This window comes from Mus pahari, chromosome 9 (assembly GCF_900095145.1).
Source record: "Mus pahari chromosome 9, PAHARI_EIJ_v1.1, whole genome shotgun sequence".
NCBI lineage: Eukaryota > Metazoa > Chordata > Mammalia > Rodentia > Muridae > Mus > Mus pahari.
The window spans coordinates 92,117,620-92,137,450 of record NC_034598.1 but is presented as its reverse complement, the minus strand read 5'-3'; the positions used below and the strand labels follow the sequence as shown (position 1 = coordinate 92,137,450).

The following is a 19,831-nucleotide window of genomic DNA, read 5'->3' as shown; positions in this document are numbered from 1 at the left end:
GGAAGCAGTGCTGTGGATATTGTAAATCAGGAACTCCTTTTGCAGATGTTTGTATTTATTTATTTTTTCTTTCTCTTGGTACCTTGTGGTTTTCAGAGTGTAAATCACAGGATCACTGGGGTTGTGGTTCCACGATTAAGTGCTTCCTTAGCATGAATCCTGCATTAGCTTCTATCCCCTACCTAGTGGGGTTTCTCTGTGCGTGCAAATGATCTGATGGTTAATGTAGAATATTTGGTTTATGAAAGTAATTCCAGAAAAGACAGTGGACATGCCCTGAATGAAGTCTTTGCTGGTGGAAAGGCACTGCCACTCATGTGGCTGGTGGTGGTTTTGTTCCGCTTATAGTAACGTTTCCTACTAAGTCTGTAGTGGTTCAGGGGAGGGAAATCCAAAGTCTAAATGGTACCAGGATCTTTGTGTGGAGAATGTTCATTATACCAGCAATGCATAGAGAATTCAGGAAAAAGCCCAAAACCCCTTTCCTCACATGAAGTGCTAAACCTTTCCCAGCCCTGGCCACCCTTCAGGATGAAGGAGCATCCTTTGACCTTGCTGCTCCACTCCTGGCATCTCAGCAGCATCCTGGGGTTTCCAAGAGATGTCCTTTGGAAAGAGAATTGGGTGATAGATGAGTTGTAGAAAATAACCAAATTGCAGAGCTGCTTGTCAATACCTTAAAATGAGACGGTTTGGTAAAAGTAGTGGGGGATCTTATGGACTTGTTTTAAAGTTAGAACTTTATTGAATAAAAAAGACCTTTTATGATCCATATCAGCCCTAACTTGGAGACCTCAGTTGTTGGTTTACCAGGTAAAAACCCTGCTGTAGAAAGTTTTGATCCCAATATGGAACTCCTACCCTTCCTTGATCATTCAGTGCCCAGATAAAAGACACACAACCTTTATATTTACAGTAAGCCTTAAACAGCACAAGAGCTGGGCAGATAGATACCTACCCCTCTATACTATTAGAATGTACTTTCCTATCAATAACCCCTAGTTGTTACTTTGTTTTATCTGAGCTGCTCTTAACTCAATTGGCCAGCCCTTGGGGCCATGCTCTCTTGAATTCACCTAACCTGTGGCGGCTTCTCTTCCACCCTCCTCTTAAGTTCACTGTCAAGACTCAGGAAAGATGCTTCCAGAGTCCTGCTGCTCCTGCTGAAGATCTGATGTTAGTTCCCAGTACTCACGTAGCTCGGTAGCCACACTTTACTTGTATCCGAAAGCATCTTCTGATAGTAACAGGCACACATGCGGTACCTACACATGCACACAGAACACTCAACAACTAAGAAAATATAATGGGATTAAATTAGAAAAGTGTTATGATTAAGTGTAGTTACTAGGTATGATATCTATATCAGAAAGAGAAAGAGATTAAATGTAAAAAGATGCGAGTGTGATGTATGTGAATGTGTGTATACATTATGTACCTGCTTGTGTGTGTGTGTGTGTAAATGAAAAGACACCCCTGTCCCCTTTTTTGAGAGAGTCTCACCATGTAGACCAGGCTGGCCTCAAGAGTTCTGTCTGCCTCTGCCTCCTGAGTGCTGAGATTAAATATGTGTGTCACCGTGAAAGCAAGGCTTTTGAAAATTGGTCCGTTTCCTGTGAGAGCTGGGGCTGTACTCAGGTCTGTTTCCTGTGAGAGCTGGGGCTGTACTCAGGTCCGTTTCCTGTGAGAGCTGGGCTGTACTCCGGTCGCTATGAGGTTTGTACAGCAAGCACCTTTACTGACTCCCATTACATTTTAATCAATTCATTTATTTGATGTGCATGGTTATTTGGAGGTCAGAGGACAGCTTCTGGGCGTCAGTTTCCTACTCTACCGTATCGGTCCTAGGAATTAATTAAGTTGAGCTTGGTGTCTGGTGTCTTTCTTTATCTGTTGAGTCATCTCACCAGCGTGGGCAAGTTTACTACTATAGGTAGCTAGGCCTGTCTGAAACAGAAATGACATCTGACTTTAACTTTTGTGAGGATGTGATGGGATTTTTTTTTTTTAAAGATTTATTCATTTATTATATGTAAGTACACTGTAGCTGTCTTCAGACGCTCCAGAAGAGGGCGTCAGATCTTGTTACGGATGGTTATGAGCCACCATGTGGTTGCTGGGATTTGAACTCTGGACCTTCGGAAGAGCAATCGGGTGCTCTTACCCACTGAGCCATCTCACCAGCCCCGTGATGGGATTTAACATACACAAAACATGTCTAGTACAGTATTTTGTCTCATTGTGAACACTCAGTCAGTGAATCAATCACACAGTGCCATCTCTCTGCGTGTTGACATTTCTAGTGGTCTGTTTTTTCCGAGTCTTGTACTTTTGCACTTCCTTACCTTGTTCTGGGGGAGTCTATCACCAACTGATTGTGATATGCCCATTGGTAACTGACTCAATGGCTGATGGGCACCCACTATGCCAGGTACTGCACTGGGTACTGGAGCAGAGTGGTGGAGTCCTGTCCATCCAGGAAATGATGTAGTGTCGTGAGTGTGCTATAGTTCCCTTCTGTTACTGTAGTAAATTGTCAGACACTCGATGGCTTTAGACAACACTACCTATGGAGTCGTGGGGTCTGGATGTCCAGCCAAAGTAGGTTTGGCTATCCTAAAATCAGGATCTCTCCTAGGGAACTGTTGATTACATTTTGAGGGAGACACTGTTTAACAGGAGCTAATGACCAGTTCAGTTTTTATATATGAAAGTATAGCGTTCAGTTCAATTCTCCGCTAAATGCTTCAGATGCCCACATCTTGCCAGTTACACCTCATAGATTTAGGACCCTTCGGTTGTTAAAAACCGGCTGATACAATTTGACTTTATGCTTGATCTGTAGAAGTCCATGTTCAATCCACGTTCAGAATTTGGTGAAAGAGCACTGGACACCTTTGGGAGACAGCGTGCGTGGCCCTTTAGGATGTGTGGGGGTGCTGGAGATACACCTGTTCTCACTTGTCTGCTGCTTAGGTGTCACAAAAGGTTGGCTCCAGGGGCAAGAGGTTTGTATTGTTCTCCTGTGTCCCCATCTGCCCTAATAACATGCACTTTAAAGGAATTTGAGATGATAACAGTTCATCTTTTAAGTCAGTAAATTTTTACTTCTGGGCTTTCAGATGTGATTCCTTTGTTGTCCATTGAGGTAACTGAAGTTGATTTCTAAAATAGCTTTTTCCTCAAAGAACAAATGCTTAGTCTAGTTGTGTAACCGCCATCCTATAGCCCTCTGATTCTCTTATCTGAGTGAATTAAGGACAGACATATTTGTGACAACTTCAAAGTTCTCCAGAATTCTCCATCGAAGATCTTTTGCATCCAGTTTCTTCAAACAGCTTACTTTAGGCTAGATCTGCCTCTACTTGCTGATATTGATCCGTCTCTTAAGAATGAGTACAGATCACATTCATTCCTCTGACATTCAGAATGCTGTGGGTCTGTCTGGGATGCGCCACTCTGCTCTGATGCAAGCAACCATGTGCAGCAAGACGGGGATCGTGATTGGAGTCATGTCCCACATCACGGGGTACTCATCCAGTGAATGGGAGTGAGAATGCTGGTGTTTCCTCTTCCTTTTCTCATGACCTGTGCTTGAAAATGCTGACCCCAGTGCCAGTAGCATCTCTTTGTGCTATCTTCCATATCCATAGGCTTGTCTGTCACAGCTTATGCTCAGCCATGGTTCTGGGATGCAGATGAGGGTTGATTTTGTGCCTGTGTTTCTATGCTTCTGTCCACCATGTGAAGAAAAGCACACAAGTGCGACCAGTTAGTTTTACCTTATGTGTACGGGTGTTTGTCTGCATGTGTGTCTCCACCACTTGTGTGCCCCAGTGACTGTTGAGTTTTAGGCAATGATGAGCTGCTGTGTGGGTGCTTGGGAATTGAACCTGGGTCATCTGGAATAGCAGCTAGTGTTTTGTTTTTGTTTTGTTTTGTTTTTTTTTAACCATTGAGCCATACCTGTGCCCCTTATTTAAAGGAGGTGTATATGCATGCATGATAGTGCTGGTGTCTGGGGACCAGAGACTGCAAGAACAGCAAGCTCAACAGCTAATGTACTGCCTCAGCCTCACAGTGCTGGTGGTGGTTGTTGTTGTTATTATTATTATTATTATTATTATTATTAGAACATCCGTATAAGTTTTTTGTCTACCCTTTAAAACCAACAGATTTCGCGCTCTTGGTCACTTCCTAGGGAGGAGTCACACTGTTTTTATCTGACTACTTTGACCTAATCCTGTGATCTGAGTGACTGTCACTACCAGCTTGTTTCCCCCCCACAGTGCCCTGCATTGAAGGAGAAGCCCTGGTCACCATGCCAGTTGATGACTGCTGGCTGTGCTTCCCAGCTTCTCGAGGTAGAACCTTTGTGCAGACTCTCTGGGTGGCGCCCACTTGCCCTAACTGTTGCTGGTTTCCAGGTTTTCTCCCTCCAGTCCCCCGGCCACCGCATGTGCCCCGTGTGCTGCTGAGGGGCACTCGTGGGGCTGTGCTTCCTGCCTCACGTCCCTCCAAGACACTCCCCTCCTCATCCCAGACGCCCCGTCCTACTGACCCCTGTCTCTGCCCTCCACCCTCCACACCTGATAGTAGGCAGGAAAAAAATACGCAGTCTGAGCTGGTAAGTTCATGGCTTTTTAGATTTTAAAGGTAAAGCTGGATTAAAAAACGTTTTTACTGTGTTTGCTGACTTTTCTGTCATTACCCTCATTAGCTCAGGGCTTTATTATAAAGTAACAATGAGTGTGATGCTAAAACAGTGCTCCAACCCACTGTAGACTGTAGCTAGCTATAGAGAGTCCCATGTGTCCTGCCTGTTTAAAATCTCTTGCAAGGGCTGGGTGGTACAGTACACTTACGGGCTTGAAGCTGAGCCTGGTGCTTCACACCTTTAGTTCTTGTGCTTGGGAGGCAGAGGCAGGTCTATATGCTGCCAGAGCTGCATAGTAAGACCCTGTCTCAAAAACAAAACCCCCAGACCTATAAAGTACCTTGTAGAGGCATAGACTTCTAAGTTTGCCTGTAGATCAGTACTGGTTGGTGAATTTTCTGCGACTTTAGATTTTTGCCTTTCAACTACACGATGTAATAAAAAGTCTTACATTCTCAGCCAACTGTATAATTGCTGTCTTAACATTACTGTGTTTGTTGTTAACCAGACTCCTCCTTAGCTTCCGACTTAGCCCACTGATCTGTCTTTGGCAAGGTAAAGGTGATTGCTAAATTGTATTGCCGACACTATTAAAGCCATGCTGAACAGTTCCACCCAGTAGCTTCACTGTGTACAACTGGGAGAATTTCAGTAGAAGTTCTGTGTTTTTGTGTTTTATTTTCTTCAAAGTGAGGGGAACCTGACTTAAAACCTAGTTTAAAAAACTCTAGGAAGCGGGGCTGGTGAGACAAAGGTGCCTGTTACCAAGGTGGTAAGCTGACTCCGCAATTTCCCTCTGATTTGTACAACCATGCTATGGCAGGTGTCCCCCTCCCTATAGGTGGACAGACAGATTTAAAAAATCAGGTAAGGAGAAAAAAGTCCCTGGGTAGTCATTATGAAAATATCATAGTGAAAACCATTATGTATAATTAATACGTGCCTGTTAAATACTAAATTCTGGGAGAAAGAGCATTATCAAACTTAGGTTAGCTGTAAGTCAGTTTGCCTGGGACATCTGTGTAGAATTCTAACACTGGAGAGTAGGGGAGGCATGGGAAGAGATGCTGGGATGCAGTTCTCTTTGATAATGGCCTAGATGTGAAGGAGTATTGGTTTGCCTTCAGCAAGCTTGGATGTTTCCGTACACAGCTGAAGTGGGAGTCTACATTTCCCCTTTGATTTCCTCATGGCCTTTGATTGCCTTGAAAGAAAGATGGCCCAGCGTTTCGGGCATTGCTGCTCTTCAGTTACATTCTTTTCATTTCTGTTGTTTCCCTGCAGCCGAACAAAAAAGGCCAACTTCACAAGCTGCCAACAATGAATGGCTCCAAAGATCCCCCCGAGTCCTATGACTTTGACCTGATCATCATTGGAGGAGGCTCAGGAGGACTGGCAGCAGCTAAGGCAAGACCATCTGCTGGTGACAGTGATGTTAGGGTTCAGTACCCTCTCCCCAAGCAGCTCTCTGCATTTGTCCATCCAGGCTTGTGTGTTTATTCTGTTAACTTTGACAGGGTGTGCAGACACAACTCTGTAAGTCGCTTTTCCAGACTGAAGTGTTTCCTCTTTATGTAAAAGTTCAGAGCCCAGTGATTAGGGCATACTTTGTGTGAACTGCCCTCAGGCCTGCCCCCCTTGCCAGCACGACCTTTACAAAGGAGAAAAGTGGCTATATACCTCTAAGGTGTGGCCTCCGTCAGCCAGTGAAGGTGGACTTGTGAAGCCTCCCAGTTGACTCCGCAGTAGCACATGGCGGGTCACTGTCACAGTGGCATGCTTGAAGGACACACAGCCTCTGTCCTTGCTCTCCAGTAACCTTTGCAGGTCCAGTGGCCAGTATACCACACTTCCTCTGTGAGAAAGAAATAGTCTCTACAAGAAATCCCAGAAAGAGAAAACAACCCCTCCCATACCTGGCCTAGATAGAACGAGGTAAACTCAGAAATTCCTTTAAAGATGTCGCCTCAACAGGGTACAGGGTACGACACTTCGGGCTGTCAGTCAGATGGCCTCACCAGGTGTGTATTACCACTTGCCTGGAAATAGAAAAAATGGTTTTCAGATTTGTGCTATGTCTGTTGATGTTCAAGGGGAACCATGCAAGAGTTCGCCAGGGCTGGCCAGCTGTTGGAAACAATTTTGCAGCTGTAATCTGTGTCATCGTTGATGCTGTCAGTGTTTTGGCTTTTGTCCTAGAGCTGAGCTAATCAATACAGTGTGTTAGGTTCCCAGACTTAAATCTGTGACTGGCTGTACCTCAGGCTTTAGAGCATAATAAAAGTAGTGTGGGTGCTAGCCCCCCCCTTCCACTCTATTGTTGCCTCATTTGAGTACTTTTGTTTCCCAGGAGGCGGCCAGATTTGACAAGAAAGTGCTGGTCTTGGATTTTGTCACACCGACTCCTCTTGGAACTAGATGGGGTGAGTTTTTGAGATCCTGCACGAGTGCTTTCCCCTGGTGGTGATGCCCATGACTCCAAAAAGCTGACTTAAAACAGCAAAGCCCAGCTCTCCCATGTGAACCGAGTTAAAGGGATCCAGTTAGGTGCTGTAGATTTAGGTTCAGCAGAAACCTTGACCGCAAGCTGACTTACAGGGCGACCTCTGCATAATCTGTTATCCAGTAGAGTGGAAGCTTTCTTCGAATTCCCCTGCACTCAGATAGTTAAGAAGGACAGCAGTGGCCATCTGAGTCCTGCTGAATCATGTGTCGCCTGTTCGTTCATTGACTGTGTATCAGTGACTTGTGAGCCAGGAGCATGGGGCTGAGGCAGTGAACTCAGGGGACGAAGTTCCTGCCCTGTGGACTGTACACTTGAGTGGGAAACAGAAGTAAGAACTAGGTCTTGGTGGTGAGTGGACCTCCTGGGTAGAGGAGGGCTTTAGCTCTACAGAGTCCTGAGGCAGGGTTTCTGAAGAGATGCCCACTAGAAGCACTGCAGGAAAGAATGGTGTAGACATGTTAAAGGCTGAAGCAGAACTTGTAGGCAGAACTTGCTAGCGTGCCCACAGAGTAGACTCACAGGCCCCAAGGCAAGGCTGTAAGAGTCCTCTGTTGTAGAGCTGGGTCATCAGAGCTGGGTGTGGCAAGAAGTAAAAGTGGAAAGAAAGGCAGGTCAAACTGTACGGCACTTTACAGGCCACGGTGAGGACTTTGGACCAATTAAGGCAGATAACGAGGGCCTGTGAGGAGTCAGAGGCAAGAGAAATGATTAGTAGTGCATTTTATAAAGAGCATTCGCTGCTCGCATTAGCCAGGTGGTGGCAGTCTGTGAGCTCACGTATCCTCAGGTGACTAAGGGTCATGCTCTGTTCCCTGTGCTGTATTCAGTCCCTGACCTGTGGAGTTTGGACTTCATGGTGACATTGGTATTTTCAGGGGACAGGCCTTGACCGTGAGCTCCGGAGCCACCTCCCTCCTCCCTGCCTGAGTTTCGTTCTAATAGAAAGCCGTGATCTAGAAGCTCTTAGGGATTCCTATTTTGGGAGAGGAGAGTTTTAACATGGGAATTCCTTGGAGAATCAGGGAAAACTATAGGCTGCTTCCCCCAAAATTCACATAAACATCAAATTTTATACATATTTTCAGACCTGTATCTAACTACACTTAGTATAGCAACCTCTTCATCATCTCTGCATGTAGATCCAGTAGCAGGTATAGGGTTCTGCACATAGTAACATTTCAATTTTTGCATCGCTTTTGATCATTATAGAAATTATAGAAATTGTGGAAATGTGTCTGTTTCAAAATGATTACTTTGCTCTGTACATTAGGCTCTGTGACCTTAGAAACGCTATGGCGCTTGCTACACTAGACTAATAGTAGTGATGGAGATGAAGATGATGTCATCGTTTCATTACATCTTAATACTTTTTGGCTTCTCCGAAGGCCCTGCAGCGGGCTGTGAACTGACCTCTCTGTTATTGCAGGTCTCGGAGGAACATGTGTGAACGTGGGTTGCATACCTAAAAAGCTGATGCACCAGGCAGCTTTGCTCGGACAAGCTCTGAAAGACTCTCAAAACTATGGCTGGAAAGTTGAAGACACAGGTGTGGGGGAAAAGGGGGGACTCAAAAGCTGTGGTCTTGGCAGTGTGCCATCTACATACCTGGACCCAGACGAGGCCTGCCTATCCCTAGTCTGCCCAGATCAGCCCCAGGGCTATCAACTGTTGGGTTTGAGAAACGCTTGTTGAGCCCTCTGAGCTCACGGGGTGTTCTGACCCACACTCAGGGCTGTGGGCAATATAGAGTCGTAATGAATGAATTGCACATGAGTTCGAATCATTGGCTTTGGGGTATTACCTGACAGCTGCATCACTGTGACTAGAGTGACTTCCCTGGATGTCAGGCTTGCCTCTTGTCACTTGCTAGGATTGTGACAAGTCTGCCATCTGCTGATTGATTTACAATATAGTGCTTTAGTTTAAAATAAAGCAATCAAAACCAAACTTAACCCACATAGGGATGGATATTGGTAACATATTGGTAATTATAATAGGTGATTGGCCTGTGGGGCAGGGTGTGTACTGTCCTCTACCATTCCTGGTGGACAGAGGCCAGCCAGGCAGGCTTTTCCAGGCTCCCTTCAGCAGCCCTGCCCCCAGGCACCTTGGCTCCACAGCTCCTAAAGTGAGCTACTCACTTAAAAGGGCTCTAGTTATAACTGTTCCTGATGTGTGCACCAAGTGCCTGTGGCTTATTCTCTACAAAGCCACAGTCCAACTGTTGTGCAGTCCTGCTAATTCAGGACACAGACCTAAGGATCATGAGCCTGGTTCCATCCGGTACTCAGTGGTCAGCTCCTTGATCGGTGTGTTAGGGGCTTCATTTTCATGAGAGAAACCGTGTTGTTTCCTCTTCAGCCATAGCCTCCCTGGGACTTGTCTTCTTCCTGTTTCCTCCTGAGTATATTTGATCTGTGTCCTGTTTTCTTCAAGTTGTTAGTAACAGTGATTAACCAGTGACTAAAGGTAGATGGTGGTGGTGGCAGTTGTTTTTTTTTGGGGGGGGGGGGGACAGGTAAGACAGGGTTTCTCTGTGTAGCCCTGGCTGTCCTGGAATTCACTCTGTAGACCAGGCTGGCCTCAAACACAGAGATCCACCTGCCTCTGCCTCCCGAGTGCTGGGATTAGACACACATTGTTACTGAGACTGAAGTGTTGCTCTGTAGTCTACACTGGCCTGGAACACACACCTAAATGCTGTTGTAGACATGTGCTGTCACAAAAGATTGCTTTTTTTTTTTTTTTTCTATCACTTGAAATTTTGAAATGTAGTATATACTGTCTTGACTCTAAGGATGAATTTAGTTATAGAAGAGATTTTTCTTTTTTCCAGGTAAGGGTTTGGGGACAATGAGATTCTCTGAATAAGGAGCCAGCAAGTGTTCGAGGCTCTGGGGCCTGACATACAGTTTCTATGGAATTACTTGGCTCTGTTTTCATATTGCAAAACCAGCTTCAGATGACATGCAAATGAATTTGGCTATATTTCAGTAAAAGTTCATTGACCAAAATGATGTCAGGTACCACAGTCTGCCCACACTGAGCATGCCCAGTTACCATGTAGTAACCCACACCTGGCTAGAGCAGAGCCTTTGGCTTTGTTGCAGATGCAGTTATAAGTCTTAATAGCACCCTGTGCCCCACAGGTCAGTGTTTATAATCCTAAGTAAACTGCCAGCTCACTCCTTGATAAAGGAGGGAAGAATTTATGTTGTGGTTTTGAATCCTGGGCATGAGAAAGTGGTGTTTGTGCTCCAAGAGAACTTGTTCTTCTGGGTTGAAACTTCCCAGCTCCAGGTGAGAGTTACTGAAGAACTAACTCATCAGGCAGTTTGAAGGACTGGGTGTTCTCTCTTTTCACGCAGTTAAGCATGATTGGGAGAAAATGACAGAATCTGTGCAGAATCATATCGGCTCGCTGAACTGGGGCTACCGAGTAGCTCTCCGGGAGAAAAAGGTCGTCTATGAGAATGCTTATGGGAGGTTCATTGGTCCTCACAGGATTGTGGTAATTATAAAGCTGTATTCTATGCTCCGCCCCTGCCTTTTCAAAATAGCTTTTACTGGTGTTAGCAGAGAAAATCATTTCAAATGTGTTTTAAGAAATCAAATAAGGTGCAAAAATTAAGGTCACCGTGACCTTAACTGTTTGGTCACTTTGCTGCTATGCTTCATGGGGCCTTCTGTGGGGCTGGGGAGTGTCACTGTCCTAGGCTAGATAACCTGGATATGAGGCTTGCTCTCTCACCTTGTAGCACTATTCCTCAAGGCAGTCCTTCATCTGCTCAGCCTTTAGTTTCTCTTACTGTTCTGGGAACTGAGGGAGACATTATAAGTGCCCTGTACTAACCACAGGTTCTAAGGGCTAGTCCTCTATTGGGATTGACATTGTTTCCTTTGCAGGCCACAAATAACAAAGGTAAAGAAAAAATCTATTCAGCAGAGCGGTTCCTCATCGCCACGGGTGAGAGGCCCCGCTACCTGGGCATCCCTGGAGACAAAGAGTACTGCATCAGCAGGTGGGTGAAACAGGCCGAGGGCTGGCCTTCTGCTTGGTTCCTTTCCTGGATTTAGGAAAGAATTCCTTGCCACGATTGTCCTTGGGGATTGAAAGAAAGAGAGTCAGGGACTGATACAGTCTTAAAGGTAACAAGCTACAAGCCTTGGTGGCAGAGTGAGCACATGACCCTGGCAGCATGATGTAGTTGGAGTGAAGTTTCTCTGTGCACTTGAAATGTGTATTTGTAAACCAGATGGATATTTTGTAACATAAATGTGGTCTCCTGTAGGCCAGTTTTTTTTTGTGCAGAGCAAGGACCATGTTCCTTGTTAGCACTAGGGGAGTAGAAACAAAGGGTTAACTGGAGTGGCTATGCATGGAGACTTCTGAGGCCTTGGCCCACTGCATGACAGTACCCTGTAGAAAAGCCTTCTAAAACATGTCAAGAAAAAGATGTTTCTCATCAAAGGATAACACTACCAATCCTGTTTTAATGAAGTCATTAAGATAGATTGACAGGTTCTGCTATTTTGGATGCTTTTTTGCCTGGGAATTTCTGGATTCCTTCTTCTAGGAGTTTGACTCTGGGATACCTGGTGCAGGAACATCTCTGGTGCTTCTTTCCCTACTACCTGGGATGTGTTGTCTTGCTTAGAGTCTTTGGGTGTTGTAACACAATGACTAACACGGGGCCTGCCCACAGTTCTGGAGGTTGCATTGTAAGCATGACTGACTCCCCAGCTCATAGGTGGCATCTTCCTTTAGAGGAAAGTGCAGGGCATGTCTGTAGGGTTCTTTCACAGACTCTGGTCCTGTTTGTGAGAGCCAGATTTTTTTCTATGCTCTAATCATCTACTAAAAACCTATTAACACCATCACACTTGGGGTAGAGTACTATGGGGGGGAATTTTAGTATTTGGGCACACACTGGGCTGGCGAGATGGCTCAGCGAGCGGGTAAGAGCACTGAGTGCTCTTCTGAAGGTCCTGAGTTCAAATCCCAGCAACCACATGGTGGCTCACAACCACCTGTAGTGAGATCTGACACCCTCTTCTGGTGGGTCTGAAGGCAGCTACAATGTACTTATATATAATAATAAGTAAATCTTGAAAAAAAATATTTGGGCACACAGACATTCAGACCCTACCAAGGTCCCGTCCTGATTTTTATTTTCTTAGAAATAGGGTTTACCAGTGTTGCCTAGATGAACTGGAATCCCAGGGCTCAAGTGATCTTCCTGCCTCAGCATCCTGAGAAGCTGAATCCGCAAGCATTGGCCACTATGCCCAACACTTACTGCTTTGGTGGTGATAGGCTGGAGAGCCCTGCACAACCCAGGCGAGCCTCACGCTCAGTGCACAGCTGAGGGCCATCAGAAATCCATGACCCTCTGCTTCTCCCTCCCAAGTGCTGGGTCTGCAATCACGCACCTCTTACCCAGCCATCCTGACATAGAGTTCTTTATTTTGTTTTGTTTTCCTTGTTTTTTTTTTTTGGTTTTTGAGAGAGGGTCTTTCTATGTAGACCAGGCTGGCATCAAACTAATGCCAGCCTGTCTCTTTCTGAGGGCAGGGATTAAAGGCACGTGCCGCTACACCTGGGCATTTTTATGGTCTCTTACTTCTAAACTCAACTATAAAATTTTTGTTGAGTTAAACTTTTTTAACTTTTATATGATGAAGATTAGATTTTCAAAGCCTCTCCACCCTCCACTTTTGCTACTGGACGTTCTGGAAAATAAGGAAAACATTTTCCACCCAGGAAGGCAACTGAGTGTAGGCCAGTAGGGTTTGGGTTTGCAAATGGGTCGTGTTTCCACACAGTAAAAAATGGCTGTGGGGTGTGAATGGTGTTAGAAGTTACGTTGTCGACTGTATTTAGCCACTAGCATATTTAAAGACCAGCTGGGTATTGCCAACTAAGACTAGTCTCTAAGACCTTTTAGAATTTTGTCATATGTACAGTATCCTGTGAAATGTTTATAATATAAAAAGTTCTCATCCTTTGGAAAGTGGAAGATACTTGCATCTTTATTCATACATGAACATCACTCTCTTTTTCTTTTCTTCCCCCTTAACTTCTCCAGTGACGATCTTTTCTCCTTGCCTTACTGCCCGGGGAAGACCCTAGTAGTTGGTGCGTCCTATGTCGCCTTGGAATGTGCAGGATTTCTGGCTGGTATCGGCCTCGACGTCACTGTAATGGTGCGGTCCATTCTCCTTAGAGGATTTGACCAAGACATGGCCAATAAAATTGGTGAACACATGGAAGAACATGGTATCAAGTTTATAAGGCAGTTCGTCCCAACGAAAGTAAGTGGCTTTTCTGCGCTGTGTTGGTTTTATGATCATGGTGAAAGGCAGAACGGCAGGATGGCGGTAGAAGCAGGCAGACCTTTGAGCAGTAGGGACCGTTGAGAGCCCAGTGCTGATGCATGAGCATGCGCTGCTGCCTCAGTACCATTGCTGTGTCCATGCCAGCGACCCCTTCCCTTGTTCCCTTTACTGTATCCTTTCATAGCGGTGCCCCTGGTCTGCTTCACTTGGGACTGTTTGTGTCACTAGAACTTGGAATGCACATACCCATCCACTAGACTCTCCCCTTCTCTCTTCTCTGCCTTCTGTAGGAAAACACTTTTCCTTGGACACTGTCATCATAGCCACTATATAATCCTGTTTCCTTGGAGATAATGTTTTGTGGGCTGGCTTCCCCTCCATAAAGTATCTAAAATGCACCACGTTACATCTATGACTTCATTGCCATTACCTAAGAAGAGTGGTGACACTGGGCTGGGGACATAGCTCAGTGGGAGAGCGCATGCCTAACAAGCAGAAGGCCCTGGGTTCCCGCTACACTAGTCCACGCACACTTGCTCCAAGGTCAAGTCCGTCACTGAGCATCTCAGGCCAGCTCTCCCTTTTGGGTGGCTGAAAGTGGCTTGGTTTTGGCAAAGTTCAGAAAGGCTAGGCTAGGCTGACTGTTTTTCTCTGTCAATTAGGTTTGTGTGAGTGAATCTCTTAGTGCCAGCAACTGAGGTACCTACCGTTTGGGGATCAGACTCACTTGTCAAATACTGTCTGTTATGATTTAGGGAGAATTACTTAGCCTCTCCAAGCCTTCGTTTCTTCTGTACTTTGAGAATTATGGCAGCAGGTCCGGATTTCCTGGAGCCAATGTGGCTCTAACTTCCTGTCTGATCATATTGTAAGGGCTTTGGATCATATTGTAAGCTTTGGATTTCTTGGGAGTTACCAGTAAGTTACCAGTACTTCATCTCTGTAGTTCAGTGGTTCTCAACCTCAGTCGTCACCCCTTGGGGGCTGGGTGGTGGGGGCCAACAGACCTTTCACAAGGGTTCCCTACAACCATCAGAAAACTCAGGTACTTACATTATGGTTCATAGCAGTAGCAAAATTACAGTTACGAAGTAGGAATAATTTTATGGTTGGGGGTCACCACAGCATGAGGAACTGTGCTAAAGGTCACAGCGTTGGAAGGTTGAGAACCAGTGCTCTGGCTGGTTTTAGGGAATGGGTTTGCATTAGACGGTGATTAGGAGACAGTGTGTGTTGTGCTGCGGGAAGTATCTGCTTTTCTGAAATGTAATTCTTCCTGAATACTGTCAACATTCAAGGAGTGGTGGACCCCTCAGAAAACTGATGGGCTGTTGTGGCTGGTGCCCTTAGCCTGTCAGTAGGCTGTCACAAATGTGTATGCAGGATGTTGTCCTGAACATCTGTGTGCATTAGGTTGCCGTGAACATCTGTGTGCTGCATTAGGATGGGAATGTTCCTGCTAATTCAGGAGGCTGCTCACTCCTTTCTCACACCTACAGCAACTGTTGACCTAAACACATCTTTCCCACTGTGATTCTTAGGGCTCTCTAACTCACATTTAAGTCCTTACTCACATACTTCACTGTTTTGTCAGTGAAAGTGGACAGTTGTAGTCAGAAAGGATGCTCTGAAGTTGCGTGGCCGTGGCTCTCATCGCAATTACGCTGCAGACAGCAGTGGGTGATGTGTCCGTCTTAGGGAGCGTGCTATGTGTCCTCCACTTTCCTTCCCAACTTTTTCTCTGTTGAAGAATTATTTGAGAAAAAGCCTCTCAAGCAAGCGGTGTTGGCGAGGTCCCTGGAAGCTGCCTCTTCTACTGTTGCTACGAGAGGGAGATGATGTAAAAGCCTCTTAGGGCTGGGTTCTGTTTCCTGAGGACTAAGAAGGTGGAGATAGAAGAAATGGTTGACCCTCCTTGTCTGCGTCTTTGTTTCCTTTTGTAGATTGAACAGATTGAAGCAGGGACACCAGGCCGACTCAAGGTGACAGCTCAATCCACGAACAGTGAGGAGACCATGGAGGGTGAATTTAACACAGTAAGGAGCGGGCCCAGGTCAGGCTGGGGTCTGTTATGTACTTTGAGTGACTTTCCTCACTAAAATGCCCCCCCGTTCTTTGCACATTCTAAGACATCTCAGTTACTCTGATATTAGAATTTATTTTATCACAGGGATGGCTTCAACCCTCCTTTTGGTAACTTAATATTCACAAATAGGCAGAAGTTGCTAGTGAGCTAGACTCTGCCCATGTGTTCCCTTTCGTCTTTGTGGACGGTCACTTAGGAGATAATTCGGCCATGGATGGTTCACTTCATTTTTAAGTTTGTCTAACTTAATTAGGGCAACAGCTCCCTTTCTTGTAAGAAATGCCAACAGATGTTGGCTTTGTCGTTCAAAAGTCTTTAAAACATAAGAGATTTTGGTTTACTTAAACTCTTGACTTTTACTAATGAAAGGTGTTTTTAAGGTCTGTGTTTAAGTAGTTTATGCAGTGGTTTTGTTAATAGTTTATTAATTTTTTAGGTGTTGCTGGCGGTAGGAAGAGATTCTTGTACGAGAACTATTGGCTTAGAGACCGTGGGCGTGAAGATAAACGAAAAGTAAGACAACCACACAACGTGGCTCCTCACCGATCCCCTCTGCCTTTGCTCTTAAAGCTCATCTCCCCAGGACTGGGCATTACCATTGGGCGCTGGATGGTCTTAGGTGCTGGATGCTCAGCACTACCAAATCAGGGTGTGTGGGGTTGTTCTTAGTTAGGACTGACAGTCTTTTCTTTCTTTCTTTCTTTCTTTCTTTCTTTCTTTCTTTCTTTCTTTCTTTCTTTCTTTCTTTCTTTTTTTTTTTTTTTTTTTTTTTTTTTTTTTTTTGAGACAGGGTTTCTCTGTGTAGCCCTGGAACTCACTCTGTAGACCAGGCTGGTCTCAAACTCAGAAATCCGCCTGCCTCTGCCTCCCAAGTGCTGANAGTCTTAACTACTATGTGAAAGGAGTTTTTCTTCTGTTTGTCAAATATGTTTCACATTTGATTTTTAAAGTAGTGGCCAGGATTTTTGCTAAGCATTTTGAGTCCTGTGCAGTTCGGTTAGTAATCGGAGCATTGTTCTCTTGGGGAGGAAGATAATGTAGTTTTACTTCACTAATAGCAGCAATTGATGGTTGCAGGACCGGAAAGATTCCTGTCTCGGATGAAGAGCAGACCAATGTGCCTTACATCTATGCCATCGGTGACATTCTGGAGGGGAAGCTGGAGCTGACTCCCGTTGCCATCCAGGCGGGGAGATTGCTGGCTCAGAGGCTGTACGGAGGCTCCAATGTCAGAGTGAGTTTTGCGTTGTCGCCCTCTGAGACAATGGTTTTTATCGTCATTTTGTCTCTCTTAATTATTTTTTCTCCATTTGACACAGTGTGACTATGACAATGTCCCAACGACTGTATTTACTCCTTTGGAGTATGGCTGCTGTGGCCTCTCTGAAGAAAAAGCCATAGAGAAATTTGGGGAAGAAAATATTGAAGTAAGTTCTTTCCCTCTTTTTCACGTTGCTTTTTTCAAAGAGTCAAGATGGTTCCCAGTGTGCAGAAAAGTGCAGTTGTAAACAGATGAATGAGCATGCCTGCTGTTTTTGAATTTATGTTTATTTTTATTTTATGTATATGGGTGCTTTGCCTGCTTGTACAATCTCTGCACCACATGCGCACCTGGAGGTACCGTGAAGGCCAGAAGGCATCAGATAGATCCCTCGGGACAGGGCACAGAGGGTTGTGAGCCAGCAGGTGCTCACCAAGGTGGCTTCAGCCATCCACAAATAGGCAGAAGTTGCTAACGAGATAAAGGAGCTAAAGAGGCTGGGAACTGGACCTAGGTCTTTTAAACTGCTGAGCATTATCTCTGGTCTGTGGTCATGGTTATAATCCATTGTCCACTTCTATAATTACTATTTGAGGCTAGATTATTTACCAAAAGTATTTAGCAGCTGGATGATGTAAGAGCACTTCAGTGCAAGCACAAGGACCTGAGTTCAGATCCCCCCAGCACTCACATAGAATGCTGGGTCTGGGAGTATCAGTGGGAGAGGCCGCAGGGAGTACGGACAGGAAGAATGCTGGCCCTTTGCTGGCTGCTAGTATCACCCAAGAGTGGTTTGTTCCAGGTTCAGGGGAATAAGGCAGAGAGTGACAATAGTGCCCTATGTTATGTTATACATATAATAGTAGTCTTCTTTGATATCCTTGTGGGACAAACAGACCTGCACAAATGTTACCTCTCCAAGTTTTTGTTTGCAAGTCATGTTCATACAGAAAGACTGAATTTTCTTCCTTTGATTTGCTACTTTCCTTGCAAACGTGGGACGTTTGGAATAGCCCAATCAGGGAAGTAGGAATCAACTACTCACAGATGCTGTCTGTAGTGTAGCCATTTGGAAGGCTTTCCTTAGCCTTTCCCTTCGTAATTCTACATGTGTTAGACGTCTATATCAGATCACTGATGTGGTTCCCCGGCTTACACCAAGGCTAGTGTAGAGGAGGAAACAGTCTTGCTTGTCATGCCCAAGACACATCAGACAGAGCCCCTGTCTTCTGGCTCCCCTGCACCTCCCTCCCTCCTCCTGTGCTGTCCAGTAAAGCCCCTGGAGGAACTTTCTGGAAGCAGGAAGAAGCATCAGCTAGGTGGTTGTTAGAGCTGCCCCTGCTATCTTGCCAGCTTCTGTGTACAGCTGCCATTCCTCTGAGCCAGTGACTCTCGGCCTTCCTAATGCTATGACCCTTCAGTACAGTTCGTCATGTTGTCGTGACACCTCCCCCCACCCCCCAATAAAATTACTTCAGTGCTACTTCCTAACTGTAATTTTGCTACTGTTACGAATCATAATGTAAATGTCTGATATAGAGGACATCTAAGAGTCAACCCCCAAAGGGGTTGCAGCCCACAGGTTGAGAAAGAGAAACACTGATCTACGCTAACCAGGAAGTCACTTGGTATTTTTTATTTCTTTCCCTTTTCTTTTTCTGAAACATTAATATGTCTGTTATGTTGCTCTGGTTATCTTAAAACTCCCTGTGTAGACCAGGCCGGCCTCAAACTAAGATCCACCTGCTTCTGCTTCCCAAGTGCTGGGATTAATGTCGTGCACCACCGTGCCCGGCTTGTTGACTTATGTAACACAGTAATCTTGTGGCTTCTTTCTTGATTTTCTTGGTTGTTTTGTTAAATTGCTTAAGGTTTACTAATCATGCTGAAATAAGATTAGTCAAAGGGGTCTTGACAACAAAGTTCCAAGTTATTTGCCTTTTGACTAAGTCAGTTTATCCTGTGAACTTTATTAGCAGCACTAATTATTGAAGTACCTCCACACCTACTGCTGGATAGCATCCCGTAAGGAAACAAGTCTGAGCTGTGCTTGTGTCTTCCAGGTTTACCACAGTTTCTTTTGGCCATTGGAGTGGACAGTTCCATCCCGGGATAACAACAAATGCTATGCAAAAATAATCTGCAACCTTAAAGACGACGTAAGTGCCGCGATGGTCTTTGTGGCGATGTGTAGCTTTTGACCTTGAGTGTTAGGATTCCAGCCACTGGTGTTTGTAGCACCGGGGGCAGCATTGAGGCAAGGGTCTGGGCTCTCCTGCCTGCTGCCTGTTCATCTTTCCTGGTCCAGGGCCCCGCTGCGGGCAGGCAGAACACGCTTGAGGGAAGGAAGTCAGGGGACACTGGGGCTTCTCTGTGTTGATGAGGGGAGAGTCATGAAGTCCTCAGCTACCTTTTAAAAAAGCAAACAAACAAAAACACCACAAACAAACCCAAACCCAGGTGCTCTGCTTTGATCCTCTGAGCTGGTGGGAAGAGCTCAGACTGGGCTCCAGATTGAGTTGTAGCCCACTGCTACACTAGTGACCAAGCCCAGGTATTCCAGACCCATAGTGAGAGAGATTGACTACCTTAGTAGTTTTCAAACTTATTTGATTGTTACCGTACAGTAAGAAATACATTTTATATTATATTCCAGAACACGTGTCCATACACACATACTCTTTCTTTTTTTTTTTGTTTATGATATGTAAGTACACTGTAGCTGTCTTCAGACACTCCAGAAGAGGGCGTCAGATCTTGTTACAGATGGTTATGAGCCACCATGTGATTGCTGGGATTTGAACTCCGGACCTTTGGAAGAGCAGTCGGGTACTCTTACCCACTGAGCCATCTCACCAGCCCACACACATATTCATTCATTCATTCTTTCTTTCTTTCTTTCTTTCTTTCTTTCTTTCTTTCTTTCTTTCTTTCTTTCTTTCTTTCTTTCTTTCTTTCTCTTTCTTTCTTTCTTTCTTTCTT

General features: G+C 45.2%; 1 protein-coding gene across 4 annotated transcripts in view; it reads left to right on the top strand.

Annotated features, from left to right (window-relative positions):
• The window catches only part of Txnrd1 (thioredoxin reductase 1), a 40,015-nt gene that overhangs the window by 10,239 nt on the left and 9,945 nt on the right, over nt 1-19,831 (top strand). For 2 of the 4 annotated variants that reach the window (XM_021204699.2, XM_021204700.2), the window contains 11 exons: nt 5,942-6,064; nt 7,008-7,080; nt 8,590-8,709; nt 10,532-10,674; nt 11,070-11,185; nt 13,253-13,478; nt 15,446-15,538; nt 16,025-16,101; nt 16,666-16,822; nt 16,908-17,015; nt 18,913-19,008. In XM_021204699.2, coding sequence (XP_021060358.1) covers nt 5,978-6,064; nt 7,008-7,080; nt 8,590-8,709; nt 10,532-10,674; nt 11,070-11,185; nt 13,253-13,478; nt 15,446-15,538; nt 16,025-16,101; nt 16,666-16,822; nt 16,908-17,015; nt 18,913-19,008 — 1,296 coding nt within the window. In that variant the 5' untranslated portion in view covers nt 5,942-5,977. Of the gene's footprint in view, nt 1-4,321; nt 4,628-5,941; nt 6,065-7,007; nt 7,081-8,589; nt 8,710-10,531; nt 10,675-11,069; nt 11,186-13,252; nt 13,479-15,445; nt 15,539-16,024; nt 16,102-16,665; nt 16,823-16,907; nt 17,016-18,912; nt 19,009-19,831 lie in introns of those variants that run through there. The other 2 variants (XM_021204698.2, XM_029542241.1) reach the window with 2 other exon arrangements.